General features: G+C 42.0%; 1 protein-coding gene across 1 annotated transcript; it reads left to right on the top strand.

Annotated features, from left to right (window-relative positions):
- Positions 1-6175: 6175 nt before the first annotated feature.
- Positions 6176-21120, top strand: BPIFC (BPI fold containing family C; the record flags this gene model as incomplete). Its single annotated transcript, XM_082308983.1, has 15 exons — positions 6176-6290; positions 6678-6789; positions 6911-7039; positions 8483-8638; positions 9454-9517; positions 10323-10383; positions 11307-11398; positions 13304-13477; positions 14184-14237; positions 15570-15740; positions 16278-16345; positions 17649-17691; positions 18525-18588; positions 19352-19428; positions 21079-21120. The coding sequence occupies 15 exons, from the start codon at positions 6176-6178 to the stop codon at positions 21118-21120; spliced, it is 1422 nt and encodes a 473-aa protein (XP_082165109.1).
- Positions 21121-21277: the final 157 nt, after the last annotated feature.

The following is a 21277-nucleotide window of genomic DNA, read 5'->3' as shown; positions in this document are numbered from 1 at the left end:
CCTTGACCTCCTTGAAGACAAGTGTGATGTCTGCCTTTTTCCAGTCATGAGGAACCTCTCTCAAGTGTCGTGACTTTTTGAAGGTTATAGACAGCAGCTTCACAGTGAGATCAGCCAGGCAGAACCTTCAGCACCTCCAGAGGCATCCTGTCCGGTCCCATGGATTTGCATATGTCCAAGTGGGTTAAGTGATCCTGAACTCCCTCTTCTGTGGGTGCTGCCTCACTCCCACAGACTCTGCTAGGAGCTCAGCGACCTGGGAGGCCAGAGGACAAGTCTTGCTAGTAAAAATGGCCTTTTCTATGTCTCTTGTCACTAGTTCCCCAGCCCGCTGAGCAATAAGCCCACATTCTCCTTAGCCTTCCTTTTGCTATCGATGTACTTACAGAAACCTTTCCTGTTGCCCTTCACCTCCCAAACTAATTTCAGCTCCAACTGAACTTTGGCTTTCCTGACTTCATTCCTACATGCAAGCAATATCTTTGTGTTCCTTCCAAGTAGCTGGTCTCAGTTTCCATCTTCTGTATGCTTCCTTTTTGTGTTTGAGTTCACTCAGGAGCACCATGTTCATCCATGCTGGCCTTCTGCCACAGTTGCTCAACTGTCTGAACATTGTAAAGGATCGTTCTTATGCTCTGAGGCGGCTGCCCTTGAAGATTAGCCAGCTTTTCTGGGCCTCTGCTCTCCAGGGCAATTTCCCACAGATCCTGCCAAGCAGGTCCCTGAAATCTGCTCATCTGAAGTCCATGGTTGTAATTCTGTTCTTTGTCTTGTTCGCTCCTCCCAGGATCTGAAACTCTGCAGTCTCACGCTCACTGCAGCCAAGGCTGCCCTTGGCCTTTATGTCATCCATCAGTTCTTCCTTGTTTGTGAGTAGCTGCAGCTCTTCAAGGGTATCAGTCTCCAGATAATTCTGTACTTCCCATATTTGTAAAATGGAACTGGAAGCTTTCTTATGTCTTATGTCAGTGTCACCTGAGACATACAAGCAGGAGATATTAAAAGTGTATGGAAAGGAAAACTAGTCTACAAATGTCACACTACAGAAAGTTCAGTTCCAACTTGGGACAGAAATGTGGCTTGTATTTGATTTTTAGCTGAATCAGTTTATTTATCTAGCTAGCTGCTACGTTTTTTTACTAAAAAAAGCATCCTGAACCCAAAGAGCAGTAAATCACAGCAGGGCTTCCAATTCATTGTACTCTGTCGTTGGTGAAAAGTGACTAGAAAAAGAATGGAAGAAGAAGAACTCAAAGGAAATGGAGATTTTTAAATAGTTTGGTGTCCCTCATTGATAACACTTCAGGCACTTTCTTCTGCCTATTTGGGAGAGAATTCATAAGATGGGGAAAAAGAGAACTAAAGCCCTGGTGCCCATCTCTTCTCTCTCCCAATGGGACACGACCAAAGAGTGCCATGGTTAGATGGGCTTTTTCAAATCAGAGCCATGGCTTAGCACAACACTGCCCCTTAAGCTCTAGTCCTCTGGCTGTTGTTCACAAACAAAGCAATTGTTTCTCCTAGGACTAAAGAGGATACTGTATACACCAACAGTTCCCCTGTATCATCCTATACTTACCTACTGGTCAGCATACCATTTTTGATCTGGTATTGTTTCCCAATTGACAGAAGAATGGAAATGATGCAGGTCCCTCAGTGTCCCTCAGACTGGAGCACATGGAGAAAGGGGAGAATTGGGGAGGCTGAGAATTGGGGAGGCGGGGAAAGGGGACTGCTAGAGCACTGAACCAGAGGCAACAACTGGAATCATGCAAAGCCAAAGTGATTTGCAGAGATGCAGCAACAAGTCTCCATTGATTGCCATACTGATAAGCTCATATTAGGTAGAAAGGATCACAATCTATATTCCTTTTAGCATATAGATTGAAGCAAATGCTTGGTGGCTCAACAGAGAAAACTGAAATAAAACATTTCTTTTAGAGGCTCTTTGTAACACCTTGAAAGGTGAAAAGTTTGGGTGTAGAAACTATTTACAGCATATTTGAATGTGCTATCTGAATGTGTCTGCAAGCAGACATTTGGCTTTCACTGCTATATTTTTAGAAAGACATGATGAAACTGTCCTGGAAGTCTTAGTCTGTCTTTGTTGACTTTTGCTGAAAGTTTAACTGGGCGGTACTCCATTAGAAGAACCATAAAATGTTAAAAGGATATGATGAGGATAAGCTGAGATAGTTTTCAGACAATTCAGTTGTTTGTAAATCTTGGAGATCTGTATGGATGGAAACGGTGGAGCATTTCCCTTGCTTTGAAGGAACTGCAGAACTTGTGCAAAAACATTAAAGGAGAGAGTTATGTAACTGAGGGTGTGATTTTTATTCATCCTCTGTTGCCAGAGATATAAATAATGAAATTATTACGCATGTGACTCCCTGCGGTGAATGTTAAATCTGTGTAAAGTATGAGTATTTGTTGACTGACTGACAAATGTCTCTACCCTTTTCTATTCATGGATTGCACAATGAAGTGACTCAGATTGTCCAGTAAAGTGCTCCATGCCTGAGGGAATTTGCTTGGTTTACATGCAAGCTAACTGATTAAATCACCTCTTTGACAAGCCAAGTAGTACTGGTTAGCTGAAGTACTGATTAACTGGTTAAGCAAGCAGAAGAAATAGAAAATATTGACTGCAAGGACTTGATACTATGTATTTGCACCATACATATACACTATAGTATATACATACTATAATATAAATATATTATATAATTTATGGTTTTATGTATCTTGAGCACTTTCAGAAGAGATGGGCCTAGACAGTTGTTTTCCATCTGTTCTTCATAGCAATGGCACATTCATTTATTTCTTTCACCATACAGACCTGGCTATGAGTATCAGTCCTGTGGAACTACTGGAATAGTCTCTACTGGGGTTTCCTCTCAGGTCCACCTGAAAAGTCAGTGCCAAAACGGTATGCCACAAAGGCAGCATATCACCCCGAGCTCAGCATCCCGGTGCCTGAGCAACCCCACCCAACAGTTTACATTGCCCTCTGCTTAGTCCCTAAATGAAATTAGAGTGATAGATTTAACCTGGGACACCCAAAATAGTTTGGGACGTGATTACCAGAGAGGCCACTCCCTGCGTGATACTGCTGAAGATGGCAGCAATTGGCTCTCTTCAAGCTCACAGCTCTTTCCTTTAAAAGACAGGGTCGTGGCTGCAGAGGGTTTTCCCTGCAGCATCCTCAGCCCTGTGGTCTGGTACAGCAAGGGTCCTCTCTTCAGCCTTCGGAGGAGAGGTATGGTAATGAATATGTTGTGATTACTCTTTGTTGTGGAGTGGCTTTGTTGGGAAGAGATAGATGTAGCTAAATCTGCCTAGATTTTGAGATTTTAAGTTATAAGAACTATGCCTATGTCAAAGATGCATTTCCTTCCAGTACTTTGTTTTTGTTCTACACATGAAGCATGTTTCTTTTACCTCTCAATTTCTGTCAGTTAAAATTAAAAAGAAAATATTAGTCATACTAAAAGGCAAAGGTGTTCTGTGGGATTACCTCAAACTGTCTGTTACGCAAAAATTAAGTCAATGTTATGTCATAATTTTGCAGTTTGCTTAAATTGTGATCATGGCTGAAAATATTTTAGATGTCTGAGATGTATTATTACCTCTGATAATGAAAGAGCTAGTGAAAGATGCAGCGACATCCAAACAATTTTTCAGGTATTGGGAGAGAGGCAATTGTCTGTTTCTACATGGTTTCACCCCAGCTCTCCAACAGCCCCATGGTAACTAAAGAAATTTTTTACGTAAACGTAGTGCTAGAAAAGACACTCATGTATTTTCAGCTGTCCATAATGCAGTGTAGTAGTTGGGAATAAGGAAAACCATAATAATGTGACCTGTTTGCCATTCACGCTGTCAACCTCAGACAACAGATAACTCCACAGAGGACTGTTGCCAGCTCTGGAGGAAAAAAAAAAAAAAAACCAAAACCATTCTCTGATTTTGTCCAGTTTGATTTTAAAATTCTCCATCAAGGTGGCTTCTCCCACTCTCACTGGGAGACCTTGCTGGCAGCAACAGCTTCTGACTTTCACACTACATGCAGCCTGTGGTTCATACAGCATAGCTCCCTCTCAATTTAAATCCAGTCACAGAAGTCCTTGGGATGGGCATTTGCTTCACTCATTCACTACCCCTGTGGGAAATCCTGCAGCGCCACCAAGAACTACTACTACTACATGAGAAGGCAGGGAGAGCCAAGTGATCATCCACTGCAGAGCCCACCAAGTACAGGGGAAATGCTGGGACAGAATCATGGGTTAGCTAGTTAGCCATGATTAGTGGTGCCACCCATACGTTTTCTTTTCTGCTTGCTTTTTTGGGGCTGTTTTGTCTTTTTGGGCGGGGAGTGGACACGCATGCTGTTGGTTTTTTTCATACCATCAAAGGGAGTGACAGGTCTCAATCACAGTATTATAGAAAAGCTGCCGTTAGCAGAATTTAATGTCAGAAAGTAAATTGTCTCTGGTTATTGACAAGTTACTTGCTGGCATCTTCCAGAAGATGGGTGTCTTTCAAAAGGCATCTGTGTCTTTAGGAGCAAGTTCTCTTTGTGAAGAATGACCAGGAGGTGTGGGGACTTCCCCATTAATTGAAGGATCACCTCACAACCATACAGTGATTCATCACCACTGGCACATAATATATATAACTGGTATAGGTTCAGCTTACCTACCTTGGCCCACCTCAGCGGCAGACATTGAGTCCTAGAAGGAAGATGAGCACTCCCCACAGGGCAATTTTTTTTAAGACAGATGGGATGTATCCCTCTCCACTATAAAGATGACTGTCTTAGATAAGAGACCTAAAAGTTTTGAATGGCTCTAATTAAATAAAACCAGTCCCACCCAGGTATATTGGGGAAGGACAACCTTCTGTGAATGATATTTTCTTTTTTTGTCCTGGACATTAAGTCACTGTTCCAGGCTGTGAGTATCCCCGTAAAATTTTCTGAGAGGAGATGATAAAAGAGCAGAGTCCATTGCTGATGAGCCCAAACAAGTTAAGGGAAACAAGAGACTAGCAATAATATGTAAATTATTTGTAAAGGCACTTACATTGCCTTTATTAGTTTGTTCTTATAAAACACTTTGAACACTGAAGTCCCTATCTGTGAATGGAGAACCAGGCTATAGCATGCTTTAGACGAGGCTGGAAATCTCAGGTGCATTTAAGTGAAGAAATATAGGCACAAAAAAGTAGTGGGGAAAACATGATAAAATACCTGGACTGTGACTTTAAAGAGGTCCAAAATGGGCAGTTTGAGAAGTTAGGTCATGGCACTCAACCCTATTAAAAAATCAGTGGTGATGTGACCAAATTAACAGATAAAGTAGACTGGTGGATTTGTTTCAAGATTTTTTTCCTTCTTCCCCACAAGACACCAAAAAGGATCCTTTGGACATCTGGAATAAGAAATACAACCCTATCATGGGCAAAAAGTTGTTTAATGGGAATGAAAAAAGCAAAAATAAATATCCATTGGACCATGAAGTCTGCAAGGAGAGTTTCTGGATAAAACTTAATGCATTTATTAACATGCAGACTAGGGGATACAAAAACATTGTCTACTGGCACAAAATTATTTTCTTTTGTTGACTGTCAGGAGGGAACATAAGGGGCTTCTCAAAGTTGTAACTAAGCTCTTAATAAGTGGTTCCTAAAATGGGCCTATCGATGTCTATAACTAAATGAGCTAATCATGTTTTCCAGAGTGCTAAGACCCAGTGACGTCTGCTGAATCACCAAGGAGGCGCTGAGAGCTCCACATATTTTTGGAGAAAATAAGCTATTTATTTCACTGGCTAGAGGAAAAAAAAATACACAGCCTAAAAATTCAGTGCCATATCCCTTTCAACAGGGTTTGTCCAGGTGGATGTATCCCAAGTGCCTTCACCACTCCCTACGATGCTGAATAGGCTGACTTTTCTCCTCTACCCTGAGGAGCTCTGTTTCTGTAACAGTCTGTGCAGAACAGGTCCTCTCTTCCACGATTGCTGGGTCTTCCTCTTTCTCCGTTCTGGAGGGAAAGCTGGTGTCACAACAGCTCACTTCAGGGGGCTGGGGAAAGGGATCACAGCCACCACATGACATAGCATGAACCTCTACTGTAATTATAAATATTTATTAACAGGTCCTGTAAAAAATGAGGAAGATGGTGAAGATTTGCTGTTCTCTCCTCCTCTTAAGTTTGCTCAGTGGGCAACTCAACGCCAACCCTGGACTCAAAGTGAGGATCACCCAGAAGGGGTTGGAGTATGGTATGTGTGATGTTTTCAGGAGCTGCTGGTGGTATTGCACTGAACCCTGATATGACAGATCTAGGGAAGCGAGGGCAGTGGGAGGATATGACCTGATCACAGGCTATAAAGAAAAGGAAAGTTTAAGAACACAATATAGCAGATACAGTAAGCTGCTTGACAGCATTGTACATCATATTGAGATTAATTTGATTTCAGATATTGAATCAGTAAGTTCAGTTCTTGCCATGACTATGAGTGAGATCTGAAATAGCACTGCTGGGTCTCAAATAAGATACCCTCTTCTATCTGACTCTATGTCCGTCCCGTCTCCTAAGTCAGAAGCACACAACTATAAACTCCCAGGCAGTATCAAAGGCAGCTGAACTGATCACTGTTTTCCTGTAGCCAAGGAGGTTGGGCTGGAAATCCTGAAGCAGAATATGGAGAAGGAGCATTTCCCTGATTTGAGCGGCTATGAGAAATTTGGGCTTGGCAGTGTCAAATATAACATCTCAAGGTAAAGTATTCTCTCTGGGGGCAATTTGTGTTTGACTGAAATTTGAATCTTGTTTTGTGTTCACTCATGAAATGCAAACTTTTCCTTTTCTTTTCTCTCCCTTGCCTCCCTCATGCTCTAGAATACACGTCACTGCTGTTGAATTCCCCAGTGCTTCCATCTCCCTCATACCTGGGACTGGGATAAAACTGGTGATTGGAAATGTTTCTCTAACCATCAACATGAACTGGAACATAAGAACGTGGATGTTGTACGTATAGCCTCACGTGTCCTGGGATTTTTCTTGATGGAGAATTTAAAGATAAAAATGCAAAGTTTAGTTTTTCTTGTGACCTCTTCATGGCAAAGGTGCTTTTTAACAGCTAGCAGCAGTAACCCAGGAGACTGGTCCTTCTCAACAGGGCTGCTGGCCCCCTCAGACATGAGCACTGATAAAGAGCCCATGGCTGAGAAGCACCTCTGCGAATAGTAAAGGATTGATGCTCTAGCTGAATGCTGCCATTGTCCAGCCTGCCACCTAATGACACGTTTAGAAAAACTGTAGTACGGTGGGTCACAGTCCAGTATAATAAACCCTCCCAGTGCAGCTACACTGTTAGAAACCCTGTGCCATGCCTCTAAGAGATACAGTTAAAAAGCTGATAGAAAATGGACAAGCAAATGGCAATATCCTTAGAGCAGTCTCCACACCTTCCTAGTCCCAGGCTGTTTCAGAGGAAAGAAAACCCTCCTCCTCTTCCCCACAACTCACACTACCTATATTGCTAAACTGACTGAAGTACAGCAGCCCCTGATCTGCGCTTCTGGACTTCTGCTGTCAGGGACAGCAGGGCTGGCTGCTTGCAAGGGGAGGGGACCTGGGAGCTGACGGTGACGGCATGGCAGGCGAGGCAGTGCCCTCACTGGCAAGCACCCAAGACAGGCAAGCAGAGAAGGTTAGTGGCAGTGGCCAGGAACAGCCACCAGTCCAGATTGCCAGGCAAGTCCATAGTGAAGAGGCAGGTCTGAGGCAAAGCTGAGAAGTCAAGCCAGCAAAGCACTGTCAAGATTAACTAAGTACGATGTCGCACATAGGTGTACCTACAACACAGCTTGAGGAAAGACCTGAGCTCCAATGCAGCTCATAAAGCAAGGGTAGAGACCCCCAGTGAGGCTTTTCACAGCTCTTTCTCATAACCGAGCTATAAGCAACTTGATCCACAATAGCACAGCTTCACCACATTGGAGCTGGTCTTGAGCATGGGCTGCCAAACCCCTGGGAGGGGTGGGGAAGAAGACACAGAGCCCATTGGGGCACTCCAGGCCCTGTCATGGGTTTGCATTGACCCTCCTCAGATATCAATAGGTTAGATCCCAGTACAGCTCTCTTGCCCTGTCTTATATCAGGTGTATCCCAGTTCCCTCTGCTATGGGCGGAGGTCTGGGAAGTGGAACAATATACTTTATAATACTGAATTATCTACTTTCCCAAATGCATCATTTTCCAGAACTCCTAGCTGGAAATCTGTGTAGAATACTCAATTTTTTGCAGACATAGTAGAATCTATTTTTGTTATGAGCAATGCAATAAGAAGTATTCAGATAGATAGCTTCATCTTCAGTGAACAGAAGAGTCCATTTAAGAATTAATTGGGTCTTGAACATTCATTAAAAATAGTTTTTTCAGTTATTTCTTTATTTTTACTTTATGCAGCAAAGACAGTGGAAGAAGCACAGTGTACATTTCAAAGGTGTTTGTTACTGCAATCTTTTCAACACCTCTGGATAATGCGGGTCATACATCAATATCACTTACCAGCTGCCGGACAACCTCTGGTGATATAGACATCAAGTTGGATGGAAAAAGTGGGTAAGTGGAAAAGATCTGTATATACTCTGCGAGAAAATAAGTGTCAATGAGCGGCACAAAGAGAACTTCACAAAATAGGGCACCTATTTTGGCATCTATAGGCATCACAAGTGAGAATCGGGGCCCTAATCCAGTGTTAAAATGGCCAAATTTGACCATTGTCCTTGTATTTGTGCATGCTGTCCCTTGAGTAGATGATAAATACAGCACTTCTGGTCAGATCAAACAATCCCTTGTGCTTCTTCAGCACCCGCTTCTTTCCAAATACTGCTCTGGTCTTCAGCCCTAGGTAGAAGTGACATGCTTATAATATGCTTTAAGTACTCCTAGTCACAGTGCTATCAAAACGGAACAGAACCAGACTGCTGTCTGTTGTGCAGACTGCTGTCTGGTTACAACCCTGTGCAACATTATTTCATTGTTTTCTTGTACTTCTCTCACTGTTTCAGTACAACTCTTGTCAGCTGGTTTTAGGTTTAGGTTTTTGTTTGTTCACTTGTTTTTACTTGTATTGGAAGTTCCTAGGGCAGAGACTAATTATTTATTCTGTGTTTGTACATGCATGAGGGTGGTAATATGAAGAATCCCTTATTCATAAAGATGAATCTACCGAGGCTAATTGCTGGGATGCCTAGTGGTGAAATTATCTCCTTTTAAATGATGGCTCTCTGAGAGTTGTTACATTTCAGAAAGCTCCCTTGTGTATTAGAATATCATACTCGGAGGCCATTAAATTCATGTTCTGTGGAGATATCTGATTTCCTGTTAGTGACTGTAGTACTTGACCCATGAATTGCTTTCTTCCTTTCCTCTAGCTTTCTGCATAACTTCTTTATCAAGTATCTGAAGAAACCCATTCACAGGAGCTTGGTCACTAACGTAAGCCTTTCAAATTGTGTAGGGGAGGGGTTTAAAGAATGACTTTCACAAGTCAGTGCTGTGAACTTGGCAAAAGAAGAACTAGAAAAATAATATAGTCCTATTCTGGTCTGATCAGCACAGTCAACATTTTGCCAGCCAGAAATGCTTCCAGATAAAGTGCCAAGTTCATGGCCAAGATATTGACTAGTCCACAGCTAGGTTCAACCAAGGCAGCAGTAGGGCTGGAAAATGTATTTTCCCATTCCAATGCAGAATAAGTCTCTGCCTGTGTACCTACAGGCATCCTGGGTTTTGGGTAATTTTTATACTCAGCAGACCCAGCATAGACTGGGTGATGCACAGAGAAGTTGTAGTACATCACCTGATAGTATGATATATTTAAACTTCATCATATCAAAGAGGTGAGTAGTTCTGATGGCAACCTGCCCAGGGCCTCTGAGAGGAGACAGCTTGAGAAGGCTGTGATTCTGCCCCACGACAGGGATCTCTCCTGTGAGACCAATGTGAGATCTCTGTCTCCTTCTTGCGCTATTTAAGGCTGTGGTTTTGTCACCCCCATCAGGCTGCCTTTGGCAACTTCCCACTTTGTTGCCTAAAGGCAACTCTGACATAGGAGATGTTTACATTGCACCAAGTAGAAACCTTGGGGAACCAGTTAGCTGAAGAAAAGCTAGTTTAGGTGTTTTGACAAAAAAATGCTGCAATGTGTGTCACATAAGCAGACAGATTTGCTAGCACACAGGTAAGAGGTGCTTACAGCTCCACGCTAATCGGGCCATAACTTGAGTGTGCTTTTATACAGTCATGTCCCAACATCAGATCTGGGATCCAGTTGATAGACGAAGACCTTCAATCACTGAATGGTGAGTCACTAGTGATATTTTTTCCTTTTGCTTTCTCTCTCCTGTTTAGTGAAATTCTGCAGTTTCCTTAACAGCAGCTGATCAGCAAAGCCTCCAGGAGAGGTATAAGAGCCCACATTCTGTCTGCTCCCTTGCTTACAGGACCACAGTTAAAAAAAGGGAGTGGTACTTGGACAAGCAAAGGATATTTCTGAGAAGCCAAGGACTTGGGCACGATTCCCAACTTGTGAATATGACAGCATGCACCCCTGTTGTGAGAAACGCCACTTAGGGGCCACAGAGCACTGATGCAAAGGCAGTTTTCCCTTCCCTCCCATGCTCTGAGTCCTCCTGCACACATAGCACTTCACAAGCTGAAGCCTGCTCCCCTAGCCTGCCTGGAAATTTAAGTCTTACTTGCCAATTTTTCAAACTTGCCAAAGGCAAAATGAAAAAGCTCCTTTGTAAAAAAGCTTCTCACTTTAACCATTTTGGGTTAAATTTGCAAGAGTTTAAGGCACCTAAAGTGTTGGACAGATACAAGTACCTAAGCTGATCAGGCACCCACCTTTTCTGGGAAAGTATTTGCAAGTTAAGGGCACTTTGGATGCTCTCAGAACTGCTTGACAAGAAATCCCAACACCTCCTTATGCCCTGAAGCACTGGCATGGCCATTTCCTTTTTCTGGTTAGACCAAATCTACTTTTCCACAATGAGAAAACATCATACAAACTAAAGAAAATGGTTTAAAGAAGGTGCCAGTAGAAACATCAAGCCTTAGGTCAGAATGCATGTTAGGAGGTCCCTGGTTGTGTTTTTTCCCTACTCTTTAGAACAACTTGTGTCATTCTCCTTCAGGAACTGAGTTAGTTTTAAGTGTACATAAAATTCTTCCTGTCCTTTTTGTAATATTGAGTATTTTGCTTTATCTACCACCCTTACAGTCCTAATGCCAATTGATGATTTGGCTGAAGTAGACTACTCCTTAAATAGCTTGCCAGCAGTATTCCAAAGATTCATTGACCTGGACTTAAAGGTAACTGCTTGTAGTGCTATTTGCCAAGATTGCTATGGTTTTTATTATTGTAATAAATAATGATAACTGTATCATCATTTCTAAGATGAACATGATTGCTGTTCTGAAGATTAGGACTCAGTATCTGAGAAGACAGACATTTCAAAGCACTATTGCATTTGTTATTGTAATCATTTTTTAACAATCCTTTTGTGAAATGAATTATTTAAAAGCCGCATCTTTTTTTTTTTAATTGCTGTTGAGTTGGTTAGAGCAAATAGAGAGCAGTAAAAGTTGACTAAGCAAATTAGAAGAAAAAAGAGGAAGGGAAAGGAGAGAAAGGGAAAGGTGTTCAACTTCATCCTTCTCTTGCTGTTGATTAATATCTGGGACTTCTTTGTTCAGTCAGTCAGGGGAAGATTTCTACATATTGCACTAACTAGATGTGTCTCCTGTCAGATGAGAGAGGAAAAGAAAGAGCAAGACTATAGGAGCAAGAATAAGCCTCTGGCGCCTTGAATGGGAAGACAGATGACCCTTGAAAAAGCATAGGAGCCCAAGGAGTGCTGCTGAGTTTGAAGGCCTGCAAGTTTCTTGCAAATAAAGGAAAAAAATCTTATTATGTATTGAAACTAAAATCAGACTAATTCCTAATTCTAAAATGACTTGATTGTCATTCTGTGTAAGGTGATTTGGTTGAAGGTAGTTATCATCATCATAGTGCCTAAGATCCTTAATTAAGTTTAAGATGCCTTGCACTAGATGCTCTACAAAGGGAGAATGCAAAGACAGTCTTGTCACAAAGATCTTATAAATTAAGTATAAACAAGAGACAATAAGGAAATAAGAGAGGTGGGAACACAAAGGAACAATAAGCCAGTATCAGTTGGTATGGTAGACACTGGTCTCTACAGCTGCTGTCAAGCTCTTCTGGGTATTGTGGCAACTAGACTTTAAGCAGGGGCTTGAGGAAGACTAAAGAGATAACATCATGGCTGTTTACAAGAGCTACTCTCCCACATAAGATGCAACAGGGGGGGAAAAATACAAAGCGAGTGACTGTTAAATCCAGCAAGTGAGGATTGAATGGGGAGGTCATCAGCAAAGTGACTCAGCACTTTGTAAATGTTTTGATAGTCCTTAAAAGGCAACACAAAATTTAGAGGCCGATGGGGAGGAGTTGAGAAAATAAAGACACGCAGAATACATTTGAGATGAAACATAAAAGGAAACTAAAAAAAGGATTAAAAAAAAATCTTAACCTCTCCTCACTTTAAACCAGTTTTACCTTTTTGTTTAATCTGGATGCATTTGAAAGTATTAGATCTGCAAGCCTTGGCTAATATCATGGGTAGTGCAAAAGACAACATAAGTGTTTTTAGGATTGCCTGACATAACTTTCTCTCATAGGCATTCTTTTGTCTGCACAAGTTACCAACTTCCTTCTGGGTAGAATCAGGTGCTGATTTTGACCTAGAAAGACCTCTGGTTTTAGAGATCCATTTTGTAATTGAGACCATTGAATAGCTCTAGAAAGCAGTTCTCAGATTTAAATTCCTGGAGATGGAGAAAGGAGAAAGTAAGGCTTTTCAATAAGGACCCTTAGTCATACTCTTCATGCAATATGTAGACCCTTAATTTAGAGGCTTTGTTTTCTGAGGTGGTAGACTGTCTTCAGTAGGTGATCAGCATCTCAAAAGGTAGATCTCAGGTGTCATCTGTGAAGGTGTCCAATCTCTGGAACTTGTCTTCACCACCTGCTTGAAAGCACCAAGGTTTCAGAGTGTACTACAAAGCCTATGTACTCATTTATACACCAAATGAACAGCCTGAGCAAAGGAAAGGAAAGTAGCATCAATTGTCTGCAGTCACGTTAAAGTCATATTTTTACTCTGATCTTCTTTTCTCTTTGCCAATACCTTTCAGGGGATAGTCTATCCAGCTGGAAACTATTCTGGCCCTCCCTTTGTGGCAGCTCCCTTCACTATCCCAGACCAAAGCGACTCCATGCTCTACCTTGCCTTCTCTGAGTATTTCTTTCAGACGTCCTCATTTGCTTACTACACTGCAGGGGCCTTCAACATCACCATTGCAGAGGAGGTGAGTAGGACACAGAGGAATGGGGTCAGAGTGGCTCAGGTCATCCAGGATGGGGCTTTGACCTGCCAGTTGTCAGCATGTGGCCTTATAAAGCTGCTAATTGGCCTGTGAAGTCCTGAGACAGTAGATCATAAATACAAGGGTATTGTTATGTTCTTTTATTTATGCTCTATATAGATGCCTCAGGCCACAGCCAGAGGTGCCAAGTTCCACTGAGCAAGGTACCAAATACTGGCAACGTTGCTACAAAAAAGAAGGGGTTTGTAGACCTGAAGCATAGACTTTTCTGACATGAACAAAGGATCTACTCTGGGGAATTTAGCAGCCTCAGCGGCTGTTTTCTGAGGGGTCTTCACAGACTTAAAGTACTACAGGGGCCATGGAAGCAAAGCATATGTCAAAGTACAGTAGCTGTGGCTTGGAGGCTGGCAGACTTAGCTAGCCTGTCTCCAGGAGATCCAGCAAGTCCCAAGACCTATAGATTGCAGCCCAAACTATAATGATATTAAGCGTTTGCTTTCCCAGGAAGTATTTTGGTATATATTATTTGGAATCAGTTTTACGTATACTTAGTCCCTTAAGAATATTTCTGAGAGCAAAAGGTACACAATTAAAATATCATTTCAATGATAGTAATAATGCATTTAAACAAAAGCCGACTGTGAAGGTCAAATCTGGTAAACTCTTTCATCTTTTTTTTCTCTAGACTTGCAGCTATTTTAATATAAGCACAGAGGTATTTGGCAGTATTATCCCTGAGGTGAGTATCATTACTTCCACAACCTCTTAGGGAACCACCCAGCATATGTGTCGGACACCTCACCTCATACACCTCAGACAGATACAGTTTGGTGTATCCCAAAGGCTTGTAGGGCCAGCAGGGCTCCTGCGCTGGAGTAATGGGCACATGTATGCCTCGTAGCAGCAGAGCAGATGGGCCTTGTCACCTCACACCCCCACAATGAGTTGAATGACTTGCACTGTTACCAAACTTGGCCCAGAGTCTTGCACATGAATCTGGGCACTGTGCCCAAGCCACAGTTGTTCTCACCTAAAACCAGGTCTAGGCAGGAAAAAGCTTCCAGTCATGGGCCCTGCTTTGAGAGACTTCTGAGAGGGCCTCAGCTCAGAAATAACACCTTTCTCCTGCCCAAACCTGCACAATTTTCTTTGCTTCACTGCTAGCCTGTGACTGACTAGAAGAAGGGAATGCAGTAAGGATCTGGGCAGGTACTATAGTGTCCACGTGCAGGAAACCGAGCTAACAGATGGGCAGGAAACATTACATCTATGGATCAGAGAAGGCAGATGCACAGGATTTCCATTTATTTTAGGTGGAGGAGATGAATATAACAGGACAGAGAATATTAGCGTGCGTGGCTTCCACCAGCCTTCTCAGACAGAATGAGAAACCAAGAATGAGCATAAGAGACCCTAGGCCCTGAATGCTGAGGTTGGATGAAATTGGACTCATGGTTCAAAGAACTTCACATCCTTGTTTGCTTCCCAGATGATATTAAGTTCCTCCCTCAGAAATCTAAGAATGCTCCAAGGGCAGTCATCATATGGTCTTCGTAAAATGCCATGAGCATTGATGCTAATATTCCACCCCCTCTGTTCTAAGTAATGAACTTGGTGAGCCTACTTGCTCTTCAGAAAATGGACAGAGTGAGGCTCCTCTGAGGACAGTCCAGAGCAGGAACCTGTCTCATGAGATGATGGGTGAATTTCAAAGTGAATGACTCCTGAGCTCTTTTATTATGTGACATCACATTCATGTTCCATTCCTTTCCTGTGCTCACAAATGAGTATTTAATTGCTCTCAAAGTGATATAGAAGAAATCGTATTCCTAGAGTGGAAGGAACTTTCCACTGCATTCCTGATGTGGCCAATACTGTTAATTTATCACCACAGAAAATTTCTACTTCCAGCTTGCTTGAAAGAATCTTATGTTGGCAGATGTCCTTAATCTCATCTTAAGGAATGACTTCAAAATGATTGCTTCAAGAATGAGAAAATATAGTATTCTGATCTGTTCTACAAGAAAAGCATTTTTCTGTCTTTTTTTTTTTTTGTCTTGGAACCTTACAGGTAGCCAAATATTCAGTTACACCCTACCCAGTGATGTTGAAGCTAATGGCTACTGAAATACCTACCATCAGCTTAGAGCAGGATTCCTTCACGGTAGAGATTCGGGGCTCCATGGAGGTGTTTGCTGTTCTGCCAGACTCAACCACCCAGTCGTTGTTCACAATGAACATAGTAAGTACAATGAACAAGGTGACCTTTAACTCAGGGTTAAATATGTTAGTTCATTCCTTCTGTTAAAACTCTGTACAAGAAACAAACCGCCAGATTCCTAGTACTTAAACATGCAAATTCCCCTTAGTCACAGGTGGTGCCTATGTGGCCTCACATAACCTATAGAACATTTCTATGGCGAAGAACATTTTCCTATGGACAAAAATCCAAACATGTAACGACTCTGATTAACCAAAGTTTTGTTCTCTGGAATGACAGTTCTGCAGGCATGAGTCATGCCTCTTGGCAACTTGTTCATTTAACGGAAAATGTCTTTGATTAGTGAAATCTCATTACCCACATTTCAGCTCTTGTCAGTACCATTCAGATAAGCAGACATTTACTGTGTGCAGCCTTCCATGGGCTAGGGAGAAAGTTGCATCTACATGAAACAGCTTCTGTACTTAACTGGGAAGATGGTATTTCTGTATTTGTGACTAATTCATAGCAAGGGTCCTGGTTTTTTGTCTGGTAACCCATGGTTTCTTTCTTCTGCAGGCAGCCAACACCAGCATTGCTCTGAATATATTTGACCAGAAATTGATGGGCTCACTATGTTTGAACAGGTAATTCAACCTGGGATGGAAAGGATTTCCAGCCATTTGTAAGTGTTAGCAATCCTAACATTAGCAGTTTAAGCACGTGATCAGATAACCATAATTTAATGAATGTGTTTCCCTGGTGAGTTCATCTGCATTAGATTTGCTAATTCTGTATGTGGCTGTATTTGTACAGTTTAGAGGAGTCGGGAAGCTTCTCTGTGACCACTGGACAACCGCCACAGTCCCCAAGGGACTGCCTGCCAGTTGTGGATTGCTGCAGGGCAGTGGTCTCATTGGACTTCTCTGCTCCTGACATCTAGTCTCCCCTCTGAGCTAGATAAATTAAGTGTGCAGGGCAGTTATGTTGACCATGAATCCTCTGAGAGCTTCCCTCATCCCTTTCCAGCTGGCAAGATGCAACCACCTGTGCCACTAGGAAAGTGCAGAGGGGTCCAGGACATGGTAAAGAATCCGGACCCCTGCAGTTCTCCTACACTGATATTCTTATAGCAGAGATTCTCCAGCTAAGGCACTTCAACTCCCAAGGGTCAGAAACCTGGAGACCAGAGGCTTGGGCATTTAGACATCTAATATGTCACATTTCATAGAGAGAAGCTCTATATACCAGGACCTCACAGCTGGGAATTGAGACCCTGATTTCACAAAATTCCCTTGGGAAGACAGTTATAGGATTAAGAATATGCAGAGTTCGTCAGGGCACAGTAATGTTAAGAATTTAAGGAGGATAGTACTGTTAGCATTTTTTTGCAGCAACATTCAAAGAGAAAAAACTAAATTGTGCTGAGAGCTGGTTCTGTGGAAACTCAGAAATCATGTTTTGAATACATGTTTGGATACTTGAATATGTACTAATAAGTATTTGAATTTGGAAACAGAGACATTAGCAACACAGCCATCAGCAGCAGTACCATATGATGAACAGAATTTTTCTTCCCACCCCAGTAAGGCTCATATCAAAGCATTATGTAGATGTACCAAAATCCTTGCAAAATATCCGAGAGCCTGCAAGTCCTTGATGCTAGTCCTGGTAAAGTCAATTGTCAGTAGGATTTCCAAAATACAGCACGGAGGGAGAAGCACACTCACATTGCTGGCTAGCATACTCTTTTGCATGCATGCTCAGCACCGCCCTAAGAAAACCACCTCTTTCTCTACGAGGCAGTATGCATTGCATAAAATATACTGCTTCCAAAGTTTCTTTACAGATGTTTAAGGCCTGGAGCTCTGCAGCAGTGACTGCACATGACTAGAATGACATGTGTTTATCCTTTCTAGTGACTCATCTTTTTTCACTTCTTTCCCTCAGGCTCCAGTTCTCCCTAGCTCACTCCAATGTTGGCTTTTTCGAGGTAAGCGAATAGTTTAAGCACATAGGAAACACAAACCGGGAGTAGCAGTGATAGCAAGGCTAAAGAGTAAGCAGCTAAATTTTATTTGTATTTCTAAATCATTTGGTTCTTTTCCTGTCTTCTGGCAGGCACCTCTCTGCTGTGGACTTAAAAGTATATTCTTTGGGGCAAGTTAGAGCTCTGAAAATGAGATATTCTGTAGTTCCCCTGACTGGTGTATCATATTTCATCAGTAAGCAGAGAGAGATCCCGAATAATAACGGTGAACGCACAGCAGTAATCTGAACTGTAGCAGCAGACGGAGCGGTGTGCTGTCTAAGTGATCACATGCACGAGTGAGGCAGAGGCACTCCATGTGGTGCACTGGTGCTCATCACAGATGCTCAGAATTACAGCAGGGAATGGGAGCCAAAATACTAGTCTCAGATGCCTGAAATAGTATGTGTACAGGCTTAGAGGGGAAAACCCTGCCTCCGCAGAGAGTCATTTAATTCTGAGTACAATCCATCCGTTCTGAGTAGCTGAGGAGAGAGGATTAAAACTGTTCTGGTCCTGCTTTGCTATTGGTGATAAATTATCTCACAAATAAAGGAAATAGACTGTTTTAAATGAAAACATTGTCCAAGCATGATGAAAGCCATTTGTATTTTGTATCTCACTTCCTTTGCATCATTCCAAAGACTTAAGATCCAAAGTTCACTTGAGTTTATGACTCTTTTGGGCCAAATGAGAGCTGAAAGTTGAACATGAGCCTACTAACTCCAAGATTAGGGCATGACAGTTCTACCGCTATCAGGAAGAGATGTCTAACTCAGATTTCTTGTCTGTGGCAGATCTCGCTTCTCGAGAACATCCTGTCTTACATTTTACAGACTGAAGTAATTCCGTCAGCTAATGGTAAGGCTGTATTTCAAAGCACTAGCTAAAAGCGTCCAGCAGAGTGGGTGATCATAGGAACTTCTACTGACTTTCTGCTTAAGTTTCCAGTTCCCATCAACTTGAGTGGAAAATCACCATCAGCCAGTAAGCAGTGGAAGGGGGAGATTGATCTGTAGGAGTTTAAGTGCGTCCTCTCACTGGCACGGTTCTGCAAAAAGAGCTTGGAAACTCATAATTTATCTGCCTTTGCCTCACTCAGGGTGGCCCTAATGCATCAGTGAGAAGCATGTCTCTCTAGCCTGCACACCTGCCTGAGGCCACTGTGTGTGAAATGTATTCCTCTTTATTAGACCAGCAGAGGGTTTTTGCTTCTCATAATCTTATTTAAGGCCCTGGAGGGAGACATAGCTTTGTGCCAGCAGCCCTCTGTACTGGGATGAACTTCACCTTCCTTAATTAACGGAGATAAATGGGAACGGGTTCTAATGATGCTAGAGCTGTATTAACAACCCCTCAGGACACAAGGGACAAATCACTGAGTATGTAATATGTTGAACATGAAATGCCTTGGTTTGGCTACAACACGTTGCCAAGAGAAAAGCATCTGTAATTCTTTTTCCCCATTGGTAAATGAGCATCGTATCTACCTCCCAGGGTTGCTCGCGAAGACTTAAGAGGTTAATTGTTGTAAATGACATAGAAATCCCTGGATAAACAGGGTTGTTGAAGGGCAGGTATTTCATACCTAAATAATTGTGTTTGTCTTTTTTTTTTTTTTAAGCTAAACTGTCAAAAGGATTCCCTCTTCCCAATCTGGCCAATGTCACCTTGACGAGACCTCACATTACAATTGTACAGGTGAGATTTTGACACTCTTATGAAAGGCTATCCCTTATGAAAGTTTATCATCCTTTTTTTTTTTTCTTTCCCCATGGTTGGTTTGGGTTGTTTTTTTTTTTTTTTTGACTAGTCATTTATTCACCTTCTGATTGCACAAGAAACTTGCTGGATTTGAGCTAGTTAGGGAGTAAAAAGCCCTGGGTTTAAAATGAGATCTGTAATAATGGTAAAATACTATTAGAAACAAATTTATCCTTCTTTCAGAGGAAAAGTTAGAACTGAATACATTAACCATGGAGTGATCAAATGCACAGCTTCCTCAGCCTTACAAGCTGCAATTCAGTGTGAAAACAGGTTTACCTTTAACATTTTGTTCAAGTTTGGCCAATCAAAACAAATTAGAATTATCACTATTCTGCTGCATTTAACAGCAATAGTTGAAATATGGAAGGGAGGAGAATTCAATTTTGTGCACCTAGGATGACTGGATTTTGCTAATAATTGGTAATAATGACTGAGGCTAGTAGTCAAAAGTAGCTAGTGAGCTCTCAAAGTATTCTTTGCCTTCTGGTTATTCTTCTCCAAATCTAGCCCTTAGTTTGAACATACAGAATGTTGCTAGACTATCAGTACAAGGGCATTGCTGACAAACAAACTCCCAGAAAACTGGTAAGCCTGTTACATTTCTCCACTTGTTTACCAACTTCTTAGTTATTTTCAGCTTTGCAGTGACAGTCTCAAATCCTTGTTTGTGGTTAAGTACAAAGCACAACTCAGGAAAGGAAACACAAAGGTGGTTTTTAATTTTTCTTTGCATCCCACATACCTGGCAGCAGCCAGCTATGCAGTCCCTACAAAATATAATTGCTTGGAGACTGCTTTCAGTGGCACTAGTTGCCAACAGTCTTATGGGCTAATTATGAATGAAGGATTTTAGTGGTTCTGTGGGGCCCATTCCCCACCTCACTTTCTCTAACCAGCCTCCTCATCAGTAACTAGGAATGAGGGAGGACACAGGAGAATTGCTATGCCCTATCAGCGTGAAGGGGATTCCTATTTAAAAAGCTAGTTCTGTAGTCTCCGCTTCCAGTCCCAGTCTATTGGCTATGGTCAATAGGAAGAAAGATAATTCTTCCCACTTCTCATAGAGAACGATATTAGACTGTGATGGGCTGCTCTCTGCAGGTTCATTGCTCTGTATGCACTGACAATGGGGGAAGCTTTAAGGACAAGTTTAGATGAGATGGCTAATTCTTAAGCGGCTCAAATTAGGTAAAAAAAAAAAAAAATCCCACCTTGTGATGATTGCCCAATTGCCTCAAGGCTCAGATGAACTTTCCTGGGTAGGCTGTATGATCTTTAGATGTCCTTTCTGTTGCTAGCATGGTGCAAAGGGATAGCACCCAGTGGGGCTCTTTTGCAAAGTTCAAAGGACAGAGTTTAATAAAACTAGTTACTTCCAAGGCTCAGCTGTTCTCAGTAGATTTTCTGACCTTACACACCAGGATTGAGTTGAAATTTAAAAAAAAAAACCAAACAAAAAAACCCCAAACAAAAAAAAAAAAAAAAAAAAAACACAACCAAAAACAAACAACAAAGCCAACCAATCAAAATAACACCTTCAATTTGTAATTCATAGCACTTCAGTGACTGTTCTTCTCCCCACAGGGATACATGTTGATTTCTACTGATGTCCACTACAAACACTAAAGGAGAAGAGAGACCATTTGCTAAGCATGAACTTCAAATCAATAATGTGACTCTGAAGGCTAAACACTGTCCAGTTTTGCTAAAACGTGTAACTTGTGCTCTGACAAGGGCAATGTCCTCGTGGTTGGGGGCGAGGGGGGATGCAGGAAGGCAAAGA

The sequence above is a fragment of the Platalea leucorodia genome (genome assembly GCF_965183815.1).
Source record: "Platalea leucorodia genome assembly, chromosome: 4".
NCBI lineage: Eukaryota > Metazoa > Chordata > Aves > Pelecaniformes > Threskiornithidae > Platalea > Platalea leucorodia.
This window is presented reverse-complemented; position numbering and strand designations above follow the sequence as displayed.